This window comes from Triturus cristatus, chromosome 3_2 (assembly GCF_964204655.1).
Source record: "Triturus cristatus chromosome 3_2, aTriCri1.1, whole genome shotgun sequence".
Lineage (NCBI taxonomy): Eukaryota > Metazoa > Chordata > Amphibia > Caudata > Salamandridae > Triturus > Triturus cristatus.
In genome coordinates this window covers 1,183,060,636-1,183,082,744 of record NC_140584.1, presented here as the reverse complement: position 1 = coordinate 1,183,082,744, position 22,109 = coordinate 1,183,060,636, and the positions used below count along the sequence as shown (strand labels likewise).

The 22,109-nt window shown below is 48.5% G+C and overlaps 1 protein-coding gene across 7 annotated transcripts in view; it reads left to right on the top strand.

Annotated features, from left to right (window-relative positions):
• Window positions 1-22,109, top strand: part of TTLL4 (tubulin tyrosine ligase like 4) — a 525,559-nt gene that overhangs the window by 330,794 nt on the left and 172,656 nt on the right. For all 7 annotated transcript variants that reach the window (XM_085650094.1, XM_085650089.1, XM_085650090.1 and 4 more), the window contains one exon: window positions 9,569-9,667. In XM_085650094.1, the coding sequence (XP_085506220.1) occupies window positions 9,569-9,667 (99 nt within the window). The remainder of the gene's footprint in view (window positions 1-9,568; window positions 9,668-22,109) is intronic.

The following is a 22,109-nucleotide window of genomic DNA, read 5'->3' as shown; positions in this document are numbered from 1 at the left end:
AAGACTTCGAGTTCTTCCTGTTTCAGACTACAGAAACACAGGGTCTTCTAGATGAAGTCAAAGATCGTATTTATTGGCTGCAGACCAATCACAGGTTTCCGAGAAGTACAGCACGGTGTATGTTCTCAGGAGACTGCTCCCAACCAAAAACCAGTCTTTTCTTATATACAGAATATTACGCTCTGGGCAACACCGCCCCTATTTTACAAGTGGTCGTTCACATATTTTCGCTTCAAAGAAAGAGCACAGTCATGATGATAATCCCACATTTCAGCTCGGTCAGCACATAATTATTTACCCAGCGAGGCTCAGAACCCTCATCAGATATCAGCAGACCCCAATAAAACGGACACCGCCTCCTCGTAAAACAAGCCATAAAGTAGGAAACCGAGTCAGGTGTGAAAGAGATTAGTCAGGGTTCGTGTGGGAGACACGACTTTATGATGTGTCGGGCCCTGATGCTAATCTCATAAAGCCGCAGTAAAAGGAACCGGCCGGGCAGGACTGACCTCGGGCAGCGGAGTCAGTTTGCACAGGTCACAAAGAAGTCACAGAAAGATTGCGTGTCCTTTAGGCCTAGGCATGGCCTCAGTAAGCAGCCTATGTGAGGGCAACCACAAAATGGTTACCGTTTTAAAATAGAACCCGAGGGTTTAATATGTAGTATTGCATACACGGTGAGTTCATCGGGGAAACGTGACGAAAACACTCAAACATACCGCATTAGTCATTTGCGGTCCGCTGATACCAAAATCGGCATGGTAGGACCATGCTACCAACATGGTTCCGAAATTTACAGTACCACAGTTATGCGTTTCCTGTTAGGGAATATTTGTAGGGTCTGGAATAGAGCGCCCTAGTGAAGCTGCCTCTGGGGAGGTCCCATTTGTCCATCCTATAACCTGGGTTGTCTCCACCGCGATAAGTACAATGATTTATGGCTGAGAGATGTGCCGTCCAATAATACTTTTTGATGTCAGGGAGTCGAATTCCTCCGTCATACCAACTGAGTGTGAGCCTATGAAGCGCTATTCGCGGTTTACCGTCCCACAGGAGATCCCTTTGGGGGCTTTCGATGTCTTTACAGAACTTGGGTTGACATAGGTCTGGGAAGTTCTGGAGGGCATAGAGGAAACGTGGCAGTGTCATCATTTTAAAAAGCGCTGCCCGGCTCAGTAGAGACAGAGGCAGCGTCTTCCAGGTAGTGGTGTCTCTTCAAAATCTCTGTAAGGGGGGGAGGAGATTACGCTCATAGCGGAGTTTCGCATCGGTTGTTATGAAAATACTGAGGTATTTAAATCCGTCTGTGGCTGTAAGGATGGGGCAGTCCCTCTGCAGGGGGGGGGAGCACCTTGCAGAACATACAGCAGCGACTTGCTCCAATTAATTCTATAGCCAGAGTTTCTCCCGAAGTTTGTGACGATATCTATCACTATCCGTAGCGACTTCTGGGGAGAAGCAAGATATAGGAGGATGTCATCAGCATAGAGTGCGATTCGATCCTCCTAGCCCTCAGTCCATCTGAGGCCCCTGATGGAGGGGTCCTGTCATATACATGCCGCCAGTGGCTCGAGGGACAGGACTAAGAGGAGCGGCGAGAGGGGGCACCCCTGCCGCGTCCCTCTACCTAGAGTAAACACCTCTGAGAATTTGTTAACTACGACTTGGGCCAGTGGGGCTGTGTAGAGGAGCCTCACCCGCCCAATAAAATTGGGTCTGAAGCCCAACTTCTTGAGGACCGCCATCAGATATGCCCATTCAAGGGTATTAAATGCCATAGCAGCGTCTAGTGAGACCACTATCGCATCTTCTTGAATGGTGGCCTGCCGCCCCAGTACCCCATGTAATCTTCGCAGATTGAGAGCAGGTGTGGCCTGAAGCCCGACTGGTCGGGTGGACCAGTTTGTCGATTACCTGTCTCAACCGGTTCACCAATAGTTTGGCCAGGATTTTGGGCTCCGCGTTGAGGAGGGAGATAGGTCTATAGGAGGAGCATTCATCTTTCGGCTTCCCCTCCTTATGTATGGTTACCAGAGTGGAGATAATTTGGTCATGGGGGAGTAAGCCGAGCTCTTTATAGTCTTCAAACATTTTCCTGAGATACGGGGCTAGCTTGTCAGGCTTGAGTTTGTAAAGCTCTATGGGCAGCCTGTTGGGGCCCAGGGCTTTCCCAGGTCGAAGATCTCTTATTGCTGTAGCAAGTTTGCCGCCTGTCAGCTCGCTGTCCAAAGCTTCTGTCGGAGTCAGCGAGGACGGGCAGCCGGATGTCTAAAAGAAGTGCGGAGGAGTCCTCCCTTATTCCTTTTTAAGGTCGTCACGCCTTTCATTGTTGGACAATCTATCGCTCTGCCCACCTTTTATCCACCCTTGCATCCCCCCAAGGAGGAGGAGTGACTCCACCGTCTGGATGCAAAACGTCCATTGTCTTTTTATCTTGATTGCACAAAAGACTTCCGGGTGGATGATCAACTCTTCATTGGCTATGTGGGTGCTAAGAAAGGTTGGGCTGTTCAAAAACGGACCATGTCCTGATGGGTTGTCCTTTGCATCAAAATTTGCTATGCTTTGGTAAAGAAGGACCCTCCTGTTTGGTTGCATGCTCATTCCACCAGAGCAGCCGTGGCAACCACGGCATTGGCAAGTGGAATTCCAGTCCTTGACATCTGTCGGGCAGCAATGTGGGAATCCCTGCACACATTTACCAGACAGTACTGCCTGGATAGCCAAGCCCAGAGGAATGGGTGCTTTGCCCTTGGTTCATGGACCCTCCTCTGGGAATGGTATTGCTGGGATATCTTTTTTAAGGTAAGGAATCTACAACGGTCTCTATCAGATGAACAAGAAACTTACCTTTGGTACTGATGTATCTGGTAGAGACATATGTTAGTTGCGGATTCTTTACCGCCCCACCCATCCTCCCCGCTCTGCGAACAGATTTCCAGAGATAGGGACTCCCCTAAAGGGCCCTAGTTTTGACGCACCAGTAGTCGGTGTCTTTCATGGCTCTGCGCTTCTGGAGTGGAAAGTTGTGTTAATAACGGACGTCAGCACGCATGGGTGGCTACTATGTAGTTCCTGTGAAGTCATCCTGGCGCCCACGACGAACGATGCGGAGCCGACTGACGCCACCTAACGACGTACAGGGGTACTGCTGACGAAAAAAATCTCCGGATCAAGACTGATGCCTGGGAGAAATTTGAAGGCAAGGAATCTACAACTAACATGTAAACAGATACATTGTTACCAAAGGTTAATGACTTGTACTTTTTGTTCTTTATCAATTACACCTGAGGATATACCTGGATGAGCAGATTTTATTTTTAATTGTCCCAATGTAGTTTTCATCCGTTTGATTGAAAGTGTAGTGTGCTTTTGAGTCCTTTTAAACGATGCCACCTGTGTTCTGATAACTATGAATAAGAGAATTTGGGCATTTTTGTAACTGGCCTTGAATGAGCTGCATCAGTAATGTCATCCGGCCTGTTTAGCTGGATTCCAAATGCAGGTGTGTTTGTGTAAAGTTTTCCACACGACGTTTCCTATCCAGGTCTGAATGCTATTGATGAGTCTTCTGTTTTATGACTAGTTTTGCATTAAAATGTGTTTCTTCCTTGCAGTGTTTTGGTTGTAATAAGGGACTTTTATATGGGATTGCGATTTTCTTAATTTATTTGTCCCTTAGATTAATTATCTTTTTAAGAAGGTTGTAGTGGAGATTTATTAAATCCCTCTCTGCTCATTTACTGCCAGCCTAGCCTTTCTCATTTTCAACAAATGGGTACAACAGATAAATTCCTAAGAACATTGCACAAATAGGTCCCAAAAGAAACCTTGCGCCTCTCATCCAGTGTACACGATGTATAGATTCATGCATTACTAGTTTATCCGAAGCCTAATTTCTTTCTTATCTCCCTAATTTCTTTCTTATCTCCCTGATCTGAGGTCATTACATTACTCTTTTCTGGAACATATTGTGCCTAGAAAGTTCATTCATTAGCAGCCTGTCAACATATGTTGTATCCAGTTCTAATAGTAATATATATTGATGATCAAGTGCTGCACTGCTGTGCACTGTTCATCCTAAGTTTTTTTGAGTTTTTTTTTTTAAGTGCTTGTGGTCTTGGGTACACCCATTCCTTCCACAATGACTGCATTATTGCCCACACCTGTTGGATGGTAAATGTACAGGAAAGTTGTTTTTGAATTCCAAGGCATTCGCATTTAACCCCATTGCTACCCAAAAGATGAAAAATATATAAATGCTTTTACTTTCCTGCTGTTGTGGTGCAATTTTAGACAGTACCACTTGCTATATGTTGTTTTGTTTTTGTTTTCATTCCTTCTTTTCCCTGGAAGCTCCCTGTAGCAGTTTAACACTACTGTTGAAAAGGCAGCTTAGAGTGTAGGTGAGACCATAAATCAGCTGTTGCCCCATACTGATAGAGCGAATGTGTTCATGGAAATTCTGACTGCTTTTGCTTAGAAGACTACGCTTTTGGAAGTACACGATCATGGTTGCATGGTACTTCGAAGTATAGGTTATTTTAAGCTCTCCTGAGATCTAGTCCTGCCAATTTAATCACATCTGCAGCTAATATACTGCAATGCATTGCTGTGCTCAATGCACTCAGTATCCTCTCTGGGCTGTCACTGGGATTTTGAAATCCTTTCAAAGTTATCAAAAAGGTATGAATACAAGTAGGGGAATGTGTAGATCAGATCTAACAATTGCCTGCCAAAAGTCCCTGCAATTTTCCTTTCAAATCTATTTTTTCGAAAATACAAGTGAGAACAATACAAAAACAAGCATAAAGAAAAGAAAAAAGGGAACGGGAAGAATATTGCCAAAAAAGAAAAGGAAAAAGTAGGGAAATGGGAAGAGCGAGGGTAAAAACAAATCAAAATTTTCCAAGAGCACAACATTGGGATCCAAGGGATATTGGTATGTTAAAACAAAGATACAGAGCAGTTGCATGTCTCACATCTGTAACATGTGGAAAGATATACAGGTACAAGAACATTAAACATGTGTAAAGAGGCTAAGTGGCGCAAAGAAAACAAGCATTTGCAATGCAATAGGTCTCGCATTTACGCGAGTTTGAGATATTGACATTGCAAATGACAATGCCTTTTATTTTTGTTTTTAAAACCTAAATAAAAGGCATTGTCATTTACAATGCCAATAGCTTAAACTCGTGTAAATACGAGACCTTTTGCATTGCAAATGCTTGTTTGTTGCTGGAACCGTAATCCTGCCTTCTTGTCCCTGCTTAGAGGGCAGCTAAGGAATGAGCTTCCCAGAGATAAGCACCTGATTTATGAGGTCTTTGAGCTCTGCATGAAGGCCCCTTGATGTTTACAATCCCTTGTGTTCGCACTGAAAGGGGGTGGTTTATGGCCTTCAGTCGCCTGCTAGAAGCTTCTTAGATGTTAGCTGTATCTGGGCCCGTGTTGTAATTGTGCTGCATGCAAAAAAAAAGGCTCGCTTTTCAGCCAGCCATAAGCGGTATTTGGTGCTTCTATGAATGTTTCGTATGCCAGGGAGTTAAATCGCCGCTGGGACCTTATAAGTGTTTAGCCATGCAACAGTTGATGTTGTACCAATGATATTGTGCTGCATAACTAAATACTTATAAGGTCCCAAAAGCGAGACCTATTAGCTATGCCAATGCTTGGTTTTCCTGTGAGGTGAGATGAAGCAGACAGTCTGTCTGATCCTCGACAGGTACACTCTGCGCTGCAGGCACGTTGTAGGCTGAGATGCAGGAAGGGGTGTCGCTGCTTTGGTGAGGAAATCCCAGGAGGCTTTGTTAAGCAAACCCCGCTGACGCCCGCCCTCTCTTGCCTCTCCTTTCTGCAGAGACCGGCGAGGCTGCTGACTGGTCGTATACTGTTGATTGTGCCTCACAGTTCACGTGTGCCCCGATCAAGCCCCAGCACAAGTTGCCTAATGGTTATAAAACGTGGACATGCGCTTTAAAGAGGTGAAAGAATGAAGCAACGTTAATATAACCTGCTTGGTGTGTGACTGTAATATTGCTACCCTTTCTAGGAAATGGAGAAGTGGATTGGTTTGTGACATACCAAAAGGCGTACTAGGGTGTCTAAATCAGTATTACGATTTTTGACACTAAACACACTGGGCTTCTTGAGTTTTTCTTTTGTTGTAACTTTTTTTAAATTATCATTTTATTTGGGATACTAATACCGACACCAGTTTGTTTGTTGTATTATAAGGATTCTGCGATCCCTGGAAAAATAATGTGCATCGGAATATGTGAACAGGGGAATTGTGAGCAGCGGGATGAGGGAGGGAGTGAGTGAGACATTTATGTAGTCTGACGGGAATGTTAGTGAATTAGTCAATAATCAGTTCTTCCTAGTTCAGTTAGTGATCTTTTTTTTCATTTCATTTTCTATATTGCCTAATTGAGCCCTTTCAGTTTATACAGTTCCCAAATTGAGCCAACCCCTACTCTTAGCGCAAATGAACAACAAAATGATGTGTGCTGTATGTTATGATACTATTCACAGGCTGGATAAAAAGGGCTGCAGTTTCCTCCTTCTTTTATCACATACACTCCCCATATATTTCGCCGGAGTTTCCCTGGCGATGGTCCACTCTTCGCGCATATTCTAGGTTTCATTTGCACATGGGGTCCCGTGGCTACGCACTGGTGACTATTCCTACACGTCTCAACAGAAGCAGAGAAGGTACTAAAAAAACATGGGCTGCACTGAATGTATTGATTTCATTTTTGTAGTTTTATATTGAGTGAACTGGTCCCGGGGGTATTGGAACGTGAGCACCAGATTCATTAAACAAGGGTTTTAGGCATGTGAAGGTTAAGTGATTTGCCCAGAATCACAAGATGTTTAGCTGACACCAAGAATCGAATGGGTGGTTCCCCGAGTTATAATAAAGATATCTCTGAAAAAGAGTGGGGGTCCTAGGGATAAAGTTTAAGGACTCAAATAGTTGCAATCCCCAGATCCACAAACTATAACAACATGAGCAACTATGAGTCTCGCCTATATGAAAAACTTGACACAATCGTAAGGGTAAAGCTAATGTTGTGAGAACATGTGTACATGTGTGCGTGTACGCATGCGTGTAAGATTCCCATCATCCACCCGAAGTGGTTTGCTTCATCATCTGGGAATTGAGGACTAATTTAGAGAACCATCTTCTACTGAGCAGGTCGTAGATATTGGTCTCTTATTTGTCCCAAAGTGGTGGAAACTAGTTTTGCTAGATGATGGTTGGGTGTGATGGTCGCAGTGCTGGTGTGTGGTGGTGGTGTATAAGTGCTGGTTAAAAATGTCTAACAAGGTTCTAAAACAACTTTATTAGTAGCTACCTTGTTGACAAACTCTAAAAACAGTGCTCTAACAGTTTCAAATATAATAACTGTGTTGAAAAACGGTCAACATGTTTCTGCTAACGGATTTAAATCATCCTAGCTTTCGTCAGGACCTGGAAGCTACTGCGAAAAAACTGTGTAAAATGATAAAGTGATTGATACAACCTGGACCCTGATAGGTGTCCAAGAAACTCCGTGGGCGGTAGTTTATATTCACTGACCCTATCTGTAATGGGTGTGCGCCTCACCTCACCTGGCTACTGCTCAGGTATAAGGAGGCCCCGCTCTGTCCGTCGGTACCTCTTGACAGTACTGAGCTCGTAGGGGATGATGAAGCAAACCACTTCGGGTGGATGATGGGAATCTTACACGCATGCGTACACGCACACATGTACACATGTTCTCACAACATTAGCTTTACCCTTACGATTGTGTCAAGTTTTTCATATAGGCGAGACTCATAGTTGCTCATGTTGTTATAATATATGGTTCCCCGAGTTCCCAAACTTCACATCACGTACACCGCCTCACTACTCCAGCTGAGCATGTTTCAGTGTTTGCCGGAAAAGCTTCGCCTTCTGAAGCAGCTGAAAGGCTGAAAGAGTGTGTGGCGCACCCCTGTGGTTGTCTCTGCGGAGCCTTTGAGCCGAACATTCTCCACGACTCCGTCCGCAGTTCTCTATGGCTAAAAATTAATAGCCGCCAATAAATTAAATGTTACCAACGCGTCAAAGGCGGGAATAAAAAAAGAGGGCACAGTGCTCATGCAAACCCTCGAACCCAGAGAAGTAAACCGAGCGAACGTCCTTGCGTCTCGTAAACCCACACACACGAAGGACACACTGCCTCAAACTAAGCGATATATTGTTCATATACTGCCGAGGCCGCTCTTGCTGAGGATGAGCGCTTTTGGTCCATTATTGTTATTAAGGAGCTGAGGACAGGAACATTAAACAGTTTGCTGATTTGAAGATGTTTCCTTGCATGGCTTCAATTAATGTGGTACAAAACATTTATTTGGCCATCCGTATTTTCCCGATCATTCTTATTGTTCGATTAGACTCTTCTGCGTATATGTTAATAAGCCCCTCTAAATATCTTTTAAATGCGATGCTTCGATTTTTTTACATTAATGTCATTTCGGTGTTAAAATAATGGGTCCTGGCAAGAGCGGCTAAATGTTTTCTTAAGAAACCTGAATAGCCGAGTGCCAATCATGGCGCAGTAAAAACAAGCAGGAAGGGGGTGGCTAATGGTGTGCGCGGCCGCTTTGATGTCCTCACTGAGGCCATCAAAGCGACCGCGAAAGTGATCAGCCAGTGCTTTTCAGGCTGCCAAATGGTGCGCGTGCCCGGCGCACATGCACTGTATTTGGAGGCCTGAAAAGCACTAGTTTGCACTTCCAGATCCCCCTTTTACAAAAGCTCTCGCGAGAGCAGCGCTAAAGCGCTAGCTCAGGCGGGACCTAAAAAGGAAATACCAATGTAGGACAGAGGCAGAGAAAGCAAAATGTCCCACAGAAAAGAGGAGAACCCCTGTGAATGGAAGAGCAAAAGTGGAAGGAGGACCCATGGGAAGTGGTGTCTGTGCAGATGTCCAGAGCTATGTGAGACATCAATTAAGTGCTATCTCTGTTCAGCCCCTAAAGTTCGTCTGCGCAGGAAGGGAGTATGTTATCCTCGAGGATGTGTAAGGTCCGAAGCTTCGGGGGCTGAAGGTTGGCGTGTTCGATTGTGCAGAAATAATCTATCAATGGCTGCCAGGTGTGTGCAAATTTGGTCTTACGAAGATGAAGCCGCGCCGTAAGGAGTTTCATCGCCATGGTATGCCACAGGCGAGTGAACCACACGGTCACTGAGGGCGCCTCAGCCTTCTCCCAGTTCACCGCTATTGTCTGTTTAGCTGCGCCAAGCATGTGCAAGATTAAGCGCCGCATCTGCATGTCATAACAAGGAGATTCGCAGGTTTGAGTCCCAGGATAAGTACTGTCGGGGTTTCAAGTATGGGGTAGCCAATCACCTGTTTAATATGTCTGAGAATCTCCTTCCAGTAGGTGGCCAGTAGCGAGCATACCACCAAATGTGAAGAAAATCCCCGATAGTGCTCGCTCGCCCCTGCAATTTTCGATGTGGTTGTGTCCCCGTTCTAGGCTTGAATTGAGCTGCGCCCCAACATTCATGGTTTTCTGTGTTCTCTTGTTTCAGGGCACTAAAGGCCTTGTGGAGCTATCTGAATGAGAAGGGCATCTGCAGCGATAAAATCTGGGAGAAGATCAAGGACATAGTCATCAAAACAATAATTGCGTGAGTGGGGGAAAGGGAGGGCACTTTTGGGACTTGTGAGGTTGTGACCCTTTGTTTGTTTCCTGCTGATGCCACTGAAGGTCAATGAGCGAAGGTAATGGAGGAGATGAGGGTAAATGGTTTAATTTATTTAATGCATTGTGACTTTACTAAAACTGCCTTTAGATAAGGATGCACAAAAGGCTGAATTTTAGTTACTTGCAGAAGACTCCGTGAGGATCTTGTCTGCAGATATCAGAAAAGATGCTACCTAATGAGACCCCTCATAGGTAACCTAAATAAATCATAGTGTACTGTAAAGTATTTTGAAAATACATCCGTTTACAAAACAGCAACAGTAATGTTGCATTCAGTAAAATAAAAAATGGACCATTAAAATTGTGTGTTTATATATACATATATCTCCAACATAATCCTTGCAGTCCCCAAAGAAAGTGCGATAACTCTGTATATCTTAGAAGAGTATGTGGCGTAATGGCCCGAGGTGCCGACTTCAGAGCCAGTGAGAACCAGGTTCGAGTCTCGGCATGAACATCCTGTGATTATGAGTAAATCACTTAATCTTCCTGTGCCTACAATTCAGTACCTTGAGACCCTCATGGGTGGTTTGCTGCTCTTTACAAATCCTGAATTTAGCAATAGTGTATTGGTTTATTCCAAAAGTAACTAGCCTGATGCCTTTCTGCCTAAACAAAACTCTTGGTCACAGCACAAGTAGCGTCATTGCAGATTTGTGTAGAGATGTGTATTCAGTAGACCTAGAAAACATACTAAACACCACTTCCTTAAGCCGGCACCATGTTAGAAGTGTAAAACACTGTTCAAATTTTAATTTTTGTTTACTCGTTTTTATTGGTTTTAATACATTTCACACGCGAACAAGGACCGCATTCCTCCCTTTACATCACTGGTGAACGTAACAGAGGGGATTTCAGGGTCCTCCCTGTGTTCTGCTGTTCTTCTCTTTTCAGGGTAAACAGCACTAATTAAGGTGTTAGCGACAACCTGCAGTGGGAGCTGGTTATTCAGCAGACTAGGCATCAATTAAAGGAAGAAAAGAAAAACACAAGGAAACAAAGTGCAACAGAACCAAAAATTGTTGGAGCTCAGTCTACATTGGTATAGTTGGTATGCTGATTACCCAAGCAGACTATATTTTCACCGCCTGCACCCTTCCATTCCTTTTATGCAATATTCTTGGCATTAGCAGCCATTCAAATAGACATCATACTATTTAACGTAATGGTCTAATATGGTATTTCAATATGCAAATTTTAACACTGATGATATGGCCTTTTTGAAAAATACTCTCTCAAGAAGCAAACGATGCCCAGTGGGCTGTTGTCCTGGATAGGCCTGATCAATGATGTAAAAAAGGTGTGACAGTAATATGATTTTAGTACGGACTATTCCTTACAAATGGGCAGTTTCCAAGACCTATTGTATTGTATACATAAACATATTCAAACTTTGAAGCAGGTCATTTCAAGATCAATTTTATAATCTCCCCCAAAGGCCATCTTCCACTTCTGTCTAGAATGTCATTATCATGCCAAGTGGGTAAGTTCTAGTTGTACTAAAGAATGCAATTCATGCATACTGTCCATGTGGATGCAACCATAAAAAGAGTTGATGTTTTTGATGTAGAATAAAAGGCAATATAAAGTTATATGTGCAGTGTTTAGGTGCTAGTCTTGAACTCCAGTGGTCTTGAAGAGAAGGGTAGGGGTTTATACCAATCATAGTTGAATCACCTGTTCATGTTATGTCCGAGAGTCCCTTCTTCCTGCATGAAATTACTACTGACACTATTAAGTTTGCCACAGGCTAAAAAAAGAGCCCTATCAATTCAGACAAAAGATGCTCAAAGACTCTCAATACTAAACCTGAATGGTTCATTCAATATGCTTCAGAATTGAAATGTGGTAGTAAGACATTACTCTCCAAGATGTACATTTAATTATTCTTTATTATTTAAACCATTAGGTGATTTTGTTTCGAACTACAAGATTCACTACATGTAAGTTGGAGTATTTGATCTCCTCCTCTGTGTTTGTATGGTATCCTATCAATGGCATAGCATGATAGGAAGTCTCTATTCATCCAGTATTGGGGTATCTTTCATATATCCACATGCCTGAATCATTCCCCGTTGTCGAGATGGGAGTCCCACGGTAAAATATTCAACCAGTGCTTCAAACACTTCATAGGCTATAATGGCCCAAGGCTATCTAAACCGTAGCCTATCTATGCCCTTTTTAAGAAAGGACAAAATGTTGGCATCCAGCTGTTAGCACCCTCTAGAACACTCCCAGCAGAGGCAAGTTCTCCTCAGATTTTCACCACACGTTGTGTGGAAGGGAGTCCACACAAGGAATGTATTTATTGCCTTTATCCAAGGAATGAGGAGAGAGATTGTAAGATCTGCTGCACCTTCTCAAATAAGACCCTCAAGTACAGAGAGGGAAGGTTGTTGTTGTGGCTTCAAACCACTAAACAACAGTCTCATTCTTAAGATGAGGAAGAGGACAGAGCCTCTACATCCCATAAAAGGGCCCGATCCAAGGACAGTTCCTCAGGTGAGAGACGAAAACATCACAAGCCTTCCCAGGACACAGAGGCTGCAAGAAAGGAGAAGGTTACTAGCACGCCTCTGAGCCGGAGTTATCTGACCCTCTACACCTGTCCAGAAGAAAGGAGATTGTCCAAGAGCCTCCTCTTCAGATCCTGTGGGTAAGAAAACCTTTAAAGAGTCATTGTCAACGACACTTCCTCTCTCGTCTACGACATTGTCTCATATCGATGCCATCTTTGACAGCAACTGTGACGGTGATCCAGGCTCCTATACTGTCTACCGGAGTCTCCACATCGACGAGAACCCCATTGTCAGAGGACCGCCGACGCACCCTCGTCGACTAGAATGTCGTTGGCGAAGACCCAGACGACGACTGATTTGGTAACGAGTGGTCTGTTGCCGACGGAGACACCGTTGACGGTAGAATTTCCCTTTTCTGTAATTTCTGCACCCTTGATGCCACCGAGGATTACTCAAGTCACCAGAGTAACCAAGACATTCCTACAACCACCCAAAGCAAGAGTATAGGCCTCTATGGGATGGCGGATAGCTCATCTGAGCTTCATGTGAAGTGTCAAGATGATGACGATGAGGATTATCAGAATGAGACGCAATACTACCAACAAGGATATATGGCTCCGCATCACAGTTTCCAATATACCTTTCAACCAGAACCACGCCCTAGGGACATGGACATCTGCCACCATCATTGATGGAAGATCTTCCAGCCATGTTGGCGGATTATAAACAGATTTCCACCACAACAAAATATACCAGACAGGCCAGTACCTCAAGTGGGTCTTACAGGTACACCAGCTCCTCAACCGCCTAGCAGACCTGTGAATTTGGCCGACCCTGGGGCACATGAAACTTCCTTCTTGGAAGAAGAGAGAGAGGAAGGTGAGCTGCTGGATCCAGTATTTGTTCCTGACCCTAGGGATGACTACGTAATTTCAACTCCCTCCCGTCCTCCACATCTTCAATCAGACTCTCCTCTGGCAGATATTGGGGAATTTCATAACCTAATGCAGAGGGCAGCCAACAGGTTACATCTGCCTATTGAAGTAAAACAGACAATGTTTCCCACACAACTTCAAGGAGGACACAAGAAAATTGGTGCACTCCATTATAGATGATATATGGCAGGAGGGCATCAAGATAATGAAAAAACCAGCATCCATACCACCAGTGCTGCCTCGTGATGATAAGAAGTGTAGGGCTCCGGGTGACTCTCCATCTTGCCTCATTGGGCATCCCAAGACGGTTTCGGTTATTTAGCAGACTGCACAAAGACTATCTAGAAACCCTGCTACCCCAATTACTACTTCCCCGGATAAGGAAGGTCGTAGAATGGACATCCGAGGAAATGCACCTCACCTCCTCTTCCAAGCAAAGCTAGACACTTATTTTAGAGTTTGGCCTTGTGTGTGTGTGTTTTTTTGTTTTTTTATAAATACAGTGCCTGAAACGTACAAGTCGGAGGCGCCTTGATAGTAACACCAAAATGCAGTCACACCCTGCACTGAAAATGGCTGCTCTTGAGCCAACGATTCAGCTCCAACTTACACGCCATTTTAGACACTTTTATTCTCAGGAGTGTCTTTTTTTCCACGTATCTATGTTTCACTTACCACAGCCCTGGGTTCATGTTTGGGGTTGGCCCTCTGTAGCTGTTGCTGCATATTTTATCACAGAGCAAAACTCACGAGTTGAAGCGGGCTCACAAGTTTCAAAATAGCTAAAAAAAATAAAATAATCCGGATGCGAATTGTGAGTTAAGGACGCCTTTCTTATTATAGAGAACTTTATTAGCATTAAATCCCGATAATTGTGAAATAAATGTCTTCCAACAAAATATAAAACTGCCATCCCTTTTCTCAACAGGGGCAAGGGAGACCTGGCAAAGGATAGCTCAGCTGAAGAGGTGGAATATTATCATACATTTCCTCACAACTGATTCCTCAATTATGGAAATTATAGAACACTTTCCAGAACATGTGCTAATTAACGCACACAATGGGTCAGGGAGCTATAACTCTTACATGAAGCAGGCTAACCAAAAATCAATGTGCACCTTAAAGGCCTTTTTCATTGCGGAATATGGATCCCAAAACATGTGCTAAAGTCCTGGACAATAGATTGGAGACGCATGTCCCCAGCATAGTGGACCCAGTCCAATCTGGATTCATAAAGAACCGCTAGACATCTGACAATATCAGAAGGGTCCTCCTCCTTCTCATATAAAATCAAGTAGAACACAAATCTTGATGATGATGATGCCCATTAACGGGGAGAAAGCATTTAGTTGGGTGGAGTGTCTCTTCTTGCAGCGTGTTTGAGTTTAGATTGGAATTGGTTCGATGATGCAAAAGTATACCTGGATGTGCTGTGCCTGTCCTATAGTTACAATACAGATGAATGCCAACAGGAATGCATGGCTTACACTATCCCAGGCACACAACAGGTGTGTCCATTGTCCCCACTTCTGCTTGTGATTTTACTTGAAACCATTCAGTTAATTAGGCTAATGCCTGAAATAGAGGGAAACGAATATGGAAATGCAGAACATAAACACACTAATTTGCAGATGACATACTCCTGACTCTCTAAAATGCAGACCGGCTTGAGCATGGCTGTCACGAGGAACTTAATTAGGGTTTCCTCAAATGGTACTAAGACTTCTAAAGTTGAAGGCCCGGGTTGAAAGTTATTAGTCCCTGCTATACAAAGTTACAAATCTAGTAGCCTTTGCAGCTCTGCAAACCACCACTGCAAGAGAAGCACTCTCATGTTGGTGGCTCTTAGCATAAATCTGTTCTGGCTGCAACATCAGTGTTGCCAGTCTATGGCAATGTTTCAGGGTTCAAAGTAAACTAGCAAATCAAAAATGTTGGGGTCCCAACTCAGTGTTGATCTATGATGTATCCTAGGAATGCTCTTCCATTTAAGTGGGCAGAGAAAAGCATTATGTACTGAGAAGTACATATCATACCTACACTACGGAGCATTTACAAAACAAACTATCAAAGGTGGCCAATACAAATAAAATTTCGTGGGGCAGTTGAGAGAGGTTCAGAGGGTATAAATAAATAAATCCAAGACTTACCTTATGCTGCTGGCCGCATCGCACCTTGGTGCTTCTCTACTTTTCTTCTCCCTGCAGTCCCTGGGACACATGAGACTCCCCATCCAATCCAGATGCTGCTCTCATGCTATACCTAGCATGAGAGCAGTGTGAGGATTGGCCTGAGCGGGCTTGTTTGATGCTCGCTCAGGCACAGGGAGTCTGTGCTGTTTATCCACCCGGCTGTGGAATACAGCTGGGTTGGAGAAATCTAAGTGCACAGGTCGCACACTTGTAGCAGTGCGTTCCACTCCTCCTCCCAGTGTCCATCAGGACGGCCATGCTGCGCCCTTGAATCGACATACCGGGCATAGCAAGGAAAAATAAAATAACCTGTTTTATTATCCTTTTATTTCTCGTGTATTCACTGCTCAGAAAGTAATGGTGCTGCACTCCACCTAAACAAAGGAGCCGCCGCTGCATACTATCCAGTCTCCTGAGAATTAAAAGGAGCAACCTACAAATATGAAACCCCTCTTTATCTTCTTGCTGGGAAGAATCACCACGTTGAAAATGAGCATACTTCCTAGATCACCTCTTCCAAGTATACCCAGTTACAATCTCAGTGCGAGACTGGAACCAACTACTAACGGATTGCAGTACTTTTATGTGCCACAGTCTCCAACCAAGGATATCACAGGCACTACTGTAGAGCACTAGGAAAATAAGTTGAGGTATCCTAGAAGGGGGCAAATATTTTATGGCAGCCCTACTGAGGATAGCATTGGAACGGAGGCTCTGGGTATCTGAAAATCACTGGCCACATGTGGATATTGCATCGTTTGATGGACACAAATGTATTGTGAGTCGCGCACACCTTGTATTGCGTCTTAACCAATTTATGTCAATTTGGTCAATGTAATCAAATGTATGCTTGCTGTGCAGGATTAGGGAACTGCCTGTCTCCCTATTGTATGAATGCAGAAGTGTACCTGAAAGAAACATGTTAGTTATAGATTCCTTACCTTAGAATTACCCCCAGGCTTCAGACTGGATCCGGAAAGTTTTTTCGTCAGCAGTACCTCTGCGTGTCGGGAGGTGGCGTCCGTCGGCTCCGTGTCCATCGTCGTGGTCGCCGGGATGGCGTTGCGGCAGCTACTTAGATGCCACCCTCGCGCGCTGACATCAGTTCTTTCTTTTTCCGTGCCAGCCAGCGCAGATCCGGGAAGAGCAGTACGGCAGTCATTTTTTTACTATCTTTTTCTCGACTCTTTCTCGAGTCTTCGACTCCGTAAGGTGCACGAGGGATGCACGGTTTCAAGGCCTGTGGTTCCTGCCATCGCATGATGTCGGTGACGGATCCGCACCGCGGATTTCTTTTTTTGCCTGGAGCGCGACCACAACCCCAAGTTGTGCTCAGACTGCTAGTTGTTGACACCGAAAGCTTTGCAGGAGCGGTCCCGAAAGCTTCTTGAACACTGGCAGTCGGCTCTGCGCCATTTGAGGTCCCGGTCCAGAGGGAGGTCGAGGGACTGGTTGCAGAGCCATCGCCATTCCGGCTATAACTCATCGAAGTATTGGCACTCTGGGTCGGGGAAGCATAAGAGGAAGTCGAATAAGCATCGTCGCTCTTCGACTGCCCCTCGTCGGTCGGCCGATCCGACAAGGCGAGCGGGTGGTGCCACCCCTCAGATGGCTGAGCCAGACTCAGAGCTTCCCTCCCTTTCCGGGACCCAGAGCAACCCCCGCCCAGCTTTGTACGTTCTACGAGGCGATGCATGCCATCTTTGGGCAGACCAACCCCGCAGGCGTGCCATCGGGCCCCGCGGACTCGGTTGAGGGGCCTAGGTCTTCGCTGCCGACGGTCCCGGCGCCGCAGGCCCCCCTTTGGATCCATGCCTCCAGCGTCGACCCCAGCCTCCTTCCTGACGTGGATACGGAGTCGGGTGGGGTTTTCATTACCCTATTCACTCATGGGGTCCTTTTCCAACCACAATGGCACCCAGAGGAAGATGAGGAGGACTGGGAGGGTCAGGTGACCCTTTAACTGACCAGTTAGGGTCTGAACGGGACTGGAGAGAGGAACTGGGGGATGCCAGTGGTCTAGACACTTCTCCCGACCTTGGCATGTTGTCTCCTCCTACTGTGACTACAGAGGAGGGAGTGTCATACGTTGTGGTGTTTCGTAGGGCGGCCGAGGCTCTTAGCCTCGAGCTTCCTACGGTGGTGGTCAGGACTAACCTCCTAACTGAGGTACTTCAGCCGGCAGCAAGCTCTTCGGAGCCCCTGCTGCCATTTAATGAGGCTCCCGTTGACCGGATGATCGCCCGACGCCACCGCCCGGCTCCGGGCGACCCCACTTTCCTCTCCCAACACCCCACCCTGGAGAACTTGGTGGCCAAAGCCTCCACCTTCAAAAGCACCTTCCCTACCGCTCCACTGGAAAGGGAGTCCAAGAAGCTGGACCATCTTGGGAAGAAAAGTTTCTCTTCCACCAGCTTAGGACTGAGGTCCGTAAAAACACCGCATGTCTCTTGGGCTGTTATGGGGCGTGGCTTAACACGCAGCGAGAGCGGACATGCCCGGGTAGAGCTCCTGCCTGAGCTCGCCTACCCCGGGTCTTTTATCCGCCGAAAACTCCTTTTTATGGCCCGAAACTGCCGGCGGACCTGATCCGGCATCTGCTGCATGCCCTGGCCGAATTTGGGGCACATCGGAGACGCCGCGCACCACCGGCGCCGACGGCGAGCCTGGAGCCGCCCTGGTGAGCCCGCACCTGGGGAAGACGCCTACGCGAGTCCGCGGCTCGGGGTGACGCACCAGGCCTCGGGCTGTGGCCTGCGAGGAGCCCTGCGGCCTCCCATGATCCGACACTGCAGACGGCCCTGATCCGATCCCTGCTGTGCGCCCTGGCTGAACTTGGGGCGCATCAGAGACGCCGCACGACACTGCCACCGACGGCGAGCCTGGCGCTGCACTGACGAGCCCACACCTGGGGACGACGCCTACGCGAGTCCGCGGCTCGAGATGTCCCAACAGGCCTCACACTGCGGCATACGAAGAGCCCCGCGGCTGCTGCCGTGACACCCCCACGAGACGGGCACAGCGACTGGGGGCACCTGGAGGCCCCCCCTCCCCCGTGGGAAGACTCCGGACGGCGGGCTGGGAACGGCTTCAGGCACCTGCGCGGATGCCATCTGCGATGCCCAGTATACACGTGAGTCGGCGGACAGGGGCCTGGGAGCCGGCGGGGTAGAACCGGAGAGGGGACGGAAGCGGGAATCCGAGGAGGAGACAGCGACCCTTGGACCCGCGACGCAACGCAGGGAACTCACCTCCCCCCGCTCCGGCCCGACGGCTGATGCACCGTAACCCGGCCTCCCTAACGCAGGCTCCCCACCGACCAGCACGCCGCACCGCCTGTGGCCCCACTTGCGGCGACGAAGCTCCGTGAGACTGGAACAGATAGGAGCTGCACAAGCGCCCTGATCCCCTGGGGAGAAACATTTGCCCTGCGCTGCTTGGAGCCTCTAGCTCTACGACGGGTGAGACGCAGCTTACAACGGCGATCCCGGAGACGCTGAGGTGACCTATCGCGGCCGACGGGCCCCTGCCACACAACGCCGGGGGTCATTAACTCGCGCACGCCACCAGCTCCATGCCGGGAGGAGCGCGGACACATACTGGATCGGGACCAGCGGTGGCGAAGGGGAGACAAACGAAAACGGCGCACAAGATGGATACCGACCACGTGGCGGCGAAGTTGGACAGCGTCTTGGCAGCCATGGAGCGGATGGAAGAGTCGCTGCAACAGACGTGCACCTCTCTGGAGACCAGAATCGATGGCGTAGCGATAGACCTGACCCACCTCCGCGCCGACCACAAGAAGCTGCAAGACCGCACCAAGCTCCCTGGAAGATAGAGTGGCAGCGATTGAACCGTTGACGGCACAAACAGACAAAAAAGTACATGACCTCCTCACCAGAATGGACCTCTTGGAGGGCAGGGCTGAGGATGCGGAAGGACGGGCACGAAGAAATAACATTCGCCTCGTGGGCATCCCAGAGAAATGGGAGGGAGCGGATCCCACACGTAGGGTTGAGGACTGGTTGCGAGACCTACTTCCAGCTGGCACGCTTTCCCCCTACTTTGTGGTGGAGAGAGCCCACCGTGTGCCCATGCGGCTGCTCCCTCCGGGTTCTAACCCCAGGCCATTCCTCCTTCGAGTACTCAACTACCGAGACCGAGACGCGATCCTGCGCGAAGCCAGGAACCCCGGGGAGATCACCATCGAGAACGCTGCGGTGATGTTTTTCCCGGACTACACTGCAAAAGTCCAGAGACAGAGACACTCCTTCCTAGCTGTCAAACGGAGGCTGCGTGAAGCAAACCTCAAGTACTCGCTACTTTTCCCGGCCAAACTACGAGTAGTGATACGTGACAAGACGCACTTCTTCATGAACCCCGAGGAGGCTGAGGCCTGGTTGGATGGAGGAATGCCTGACGCGCCGCGAAGGGCACCGGGAGCCAACACGATAGAAAAGTCCAAGGGCCCGGGAAGGCGACGTCGCCGAAGATCATCCACGCCACCGCTGCTCGGGGAGGCAGTACGCCGCTCCCCGCCGGCAGCCCTAGTCCAACAGGAGCAACAGGATGCTTTACGCAGGGTGGCGGAAATCAGCAACTCCCCGGCGCCGTCGCTCCACCCGGGCGCCAGCCCAGCAGCGTCTTCCACAGATGACGAGGCGATATATGGACTGCCGGACACGCAGAGCTCTGGGGGACCCCCGGAGGTCACACCCCAGACTGTGGTTCTCTTTGGCTGACGGCGGCTGGGCCTGGCTGCTGCCACCTGCATAATGTGAACCCGCCTGGGCTCCTGCCTGGCTGCCCCGCCTGGCCCTGGGGTTGTCCTGGGCCTGCCGACGCTCGCACTGTCGCTGCCGTGGGGAGCTGAAATGCGGAACTGGCCACTGTAAGTACTTTACCTACTTGTTCATCTGCGGCTCATACACCTCCACTGCAGACACGAGGGAGTGCCCCGCTGCGACTCGTTGCCGGCCCACGGCGGCTTGACCTGACTGGGAGGGGGCTTACACCCCCCCTGACACCCCTGCACGCCCCTGACTGATGCCTGAGCGTGCAGCTGCCGCGGCATGGAATAGGAGACACTGGGCGTCCGCTGGCCAGCGAGGGCTTGAACGCCACACCCGGGAGAGACACTGGGCACATCCACAACTGCACTGTTTTGATTACTGTTCGAACGCAACCACAAGCACCCCCTTAGACTGTATAGTTCGCGAGCTCACTTGAGTGTTTGGACGGCGACCTGTTGTGCGGCCGACCTTTTGGTATTTGGACTCTGTTGCCATGTTAAGGCCTTTTGCATTCCCCCTTTTCCCTACCCCACTACCCTGTTGGAGATCATGGCACTGCGAATATGACACTTACGATAGCTGTGTGGCTGGGACGGGCTGCTGGAGCTGGGGGACCTCTGACCGGGGGACCGCGCCTTGGGAGGGGAGGAGGCGCGCACGCACGAGTAGCTGCTATGGCTAATATACAAATATGCACCTGGAACGTCAGGGGAATGCACACACCAACCAGACGCTATCATATATACTCATACCTAAAGCGCCACCAAATCAACATTGCGCTACTCCAAGAGACCCACTTGAACGGTGCTGAGGTGCAAGCGCTGCGCCGTAGATGGAGAGGGCAGCTTTACGCCACGGAGTACTCCTACGCGCGCGGCACACTGATATGGATCCGCCCTGGGACCCCCTGGGTAACTACGGAGGTGGCAGTGGACGGGGAGGGCAGATATGCGGCTGTGCAGGGCAGATTGGATGGCCAGCCTCTCACGCTGGTATCCCTATATTCCCCCAATGTAGATCAGGGCAGCTTTCTGGCACGACTCTCGCGGGTCATGGCACCATGGCATGCAACCTTGTGGATAATAGGGGGCGATTACAATTGCACACTAGATACGGCGCTGGACCGCTCCTTCCCACCCCCCGCCAATGCCTCTACACGGGGAGCCACAAAAGCGTTACTGGAATGGGCTGCGCAATGGGACCTACATGATGTCTGGCGGCAACGCAACCCGGGGGTGCGGACGTATTCTTACTACTCTGGCGCTCACGACTTACATGTCCGACTGGACAGGTTCATGGCCTCCACTGCCCTCTTACCCCACGTGACGGACACACAATACATGGGCCGCACGCACTCGGACCACAACCCACACTTCATGTCAATAGCCTGGGCGCACCCACACCCTCCTGTCCCCACTTGGCGCTTGCAGCCTGCGCTGCTGCTAGACGCGGCTTTCCGAGACAATTTGCTTACATGCATCGCGCAATGCTTCGAGGACAACGCTGGCACGGCGTCCACTCCACAGACGGAATGGGACGCCTTCAAGGTAGTACTTAGGGGACATTGTTTACGCACACAGGGGCACATAAGGCATCAATTGGAGAGGGACTTGACTAGATTAGAGTCGGACTTACTGCTACGAGAGGAGGGGGCTGTGGCTGGCGACGGGGGCCCGCTACATGAGGCCCGAACGGAACATGCACGCCTTTTAGAGCGACTCCGGAACATAAATTATGCCGCGCACTCGGCGAGGACGCATCACCTGGGCGACAGACCTGGCAAGCTTTTAGCGTGGCTAATCTCTCAGGAGACCCGCTCGACACCAGTAGCGGCTGTACGGACGGGAGGGGGGGACTTGGTGTACACACAGATCGGTATCCACGATGCCTTCACGGCTCATTATGAAGAGCTGTATCGCTCCCGCT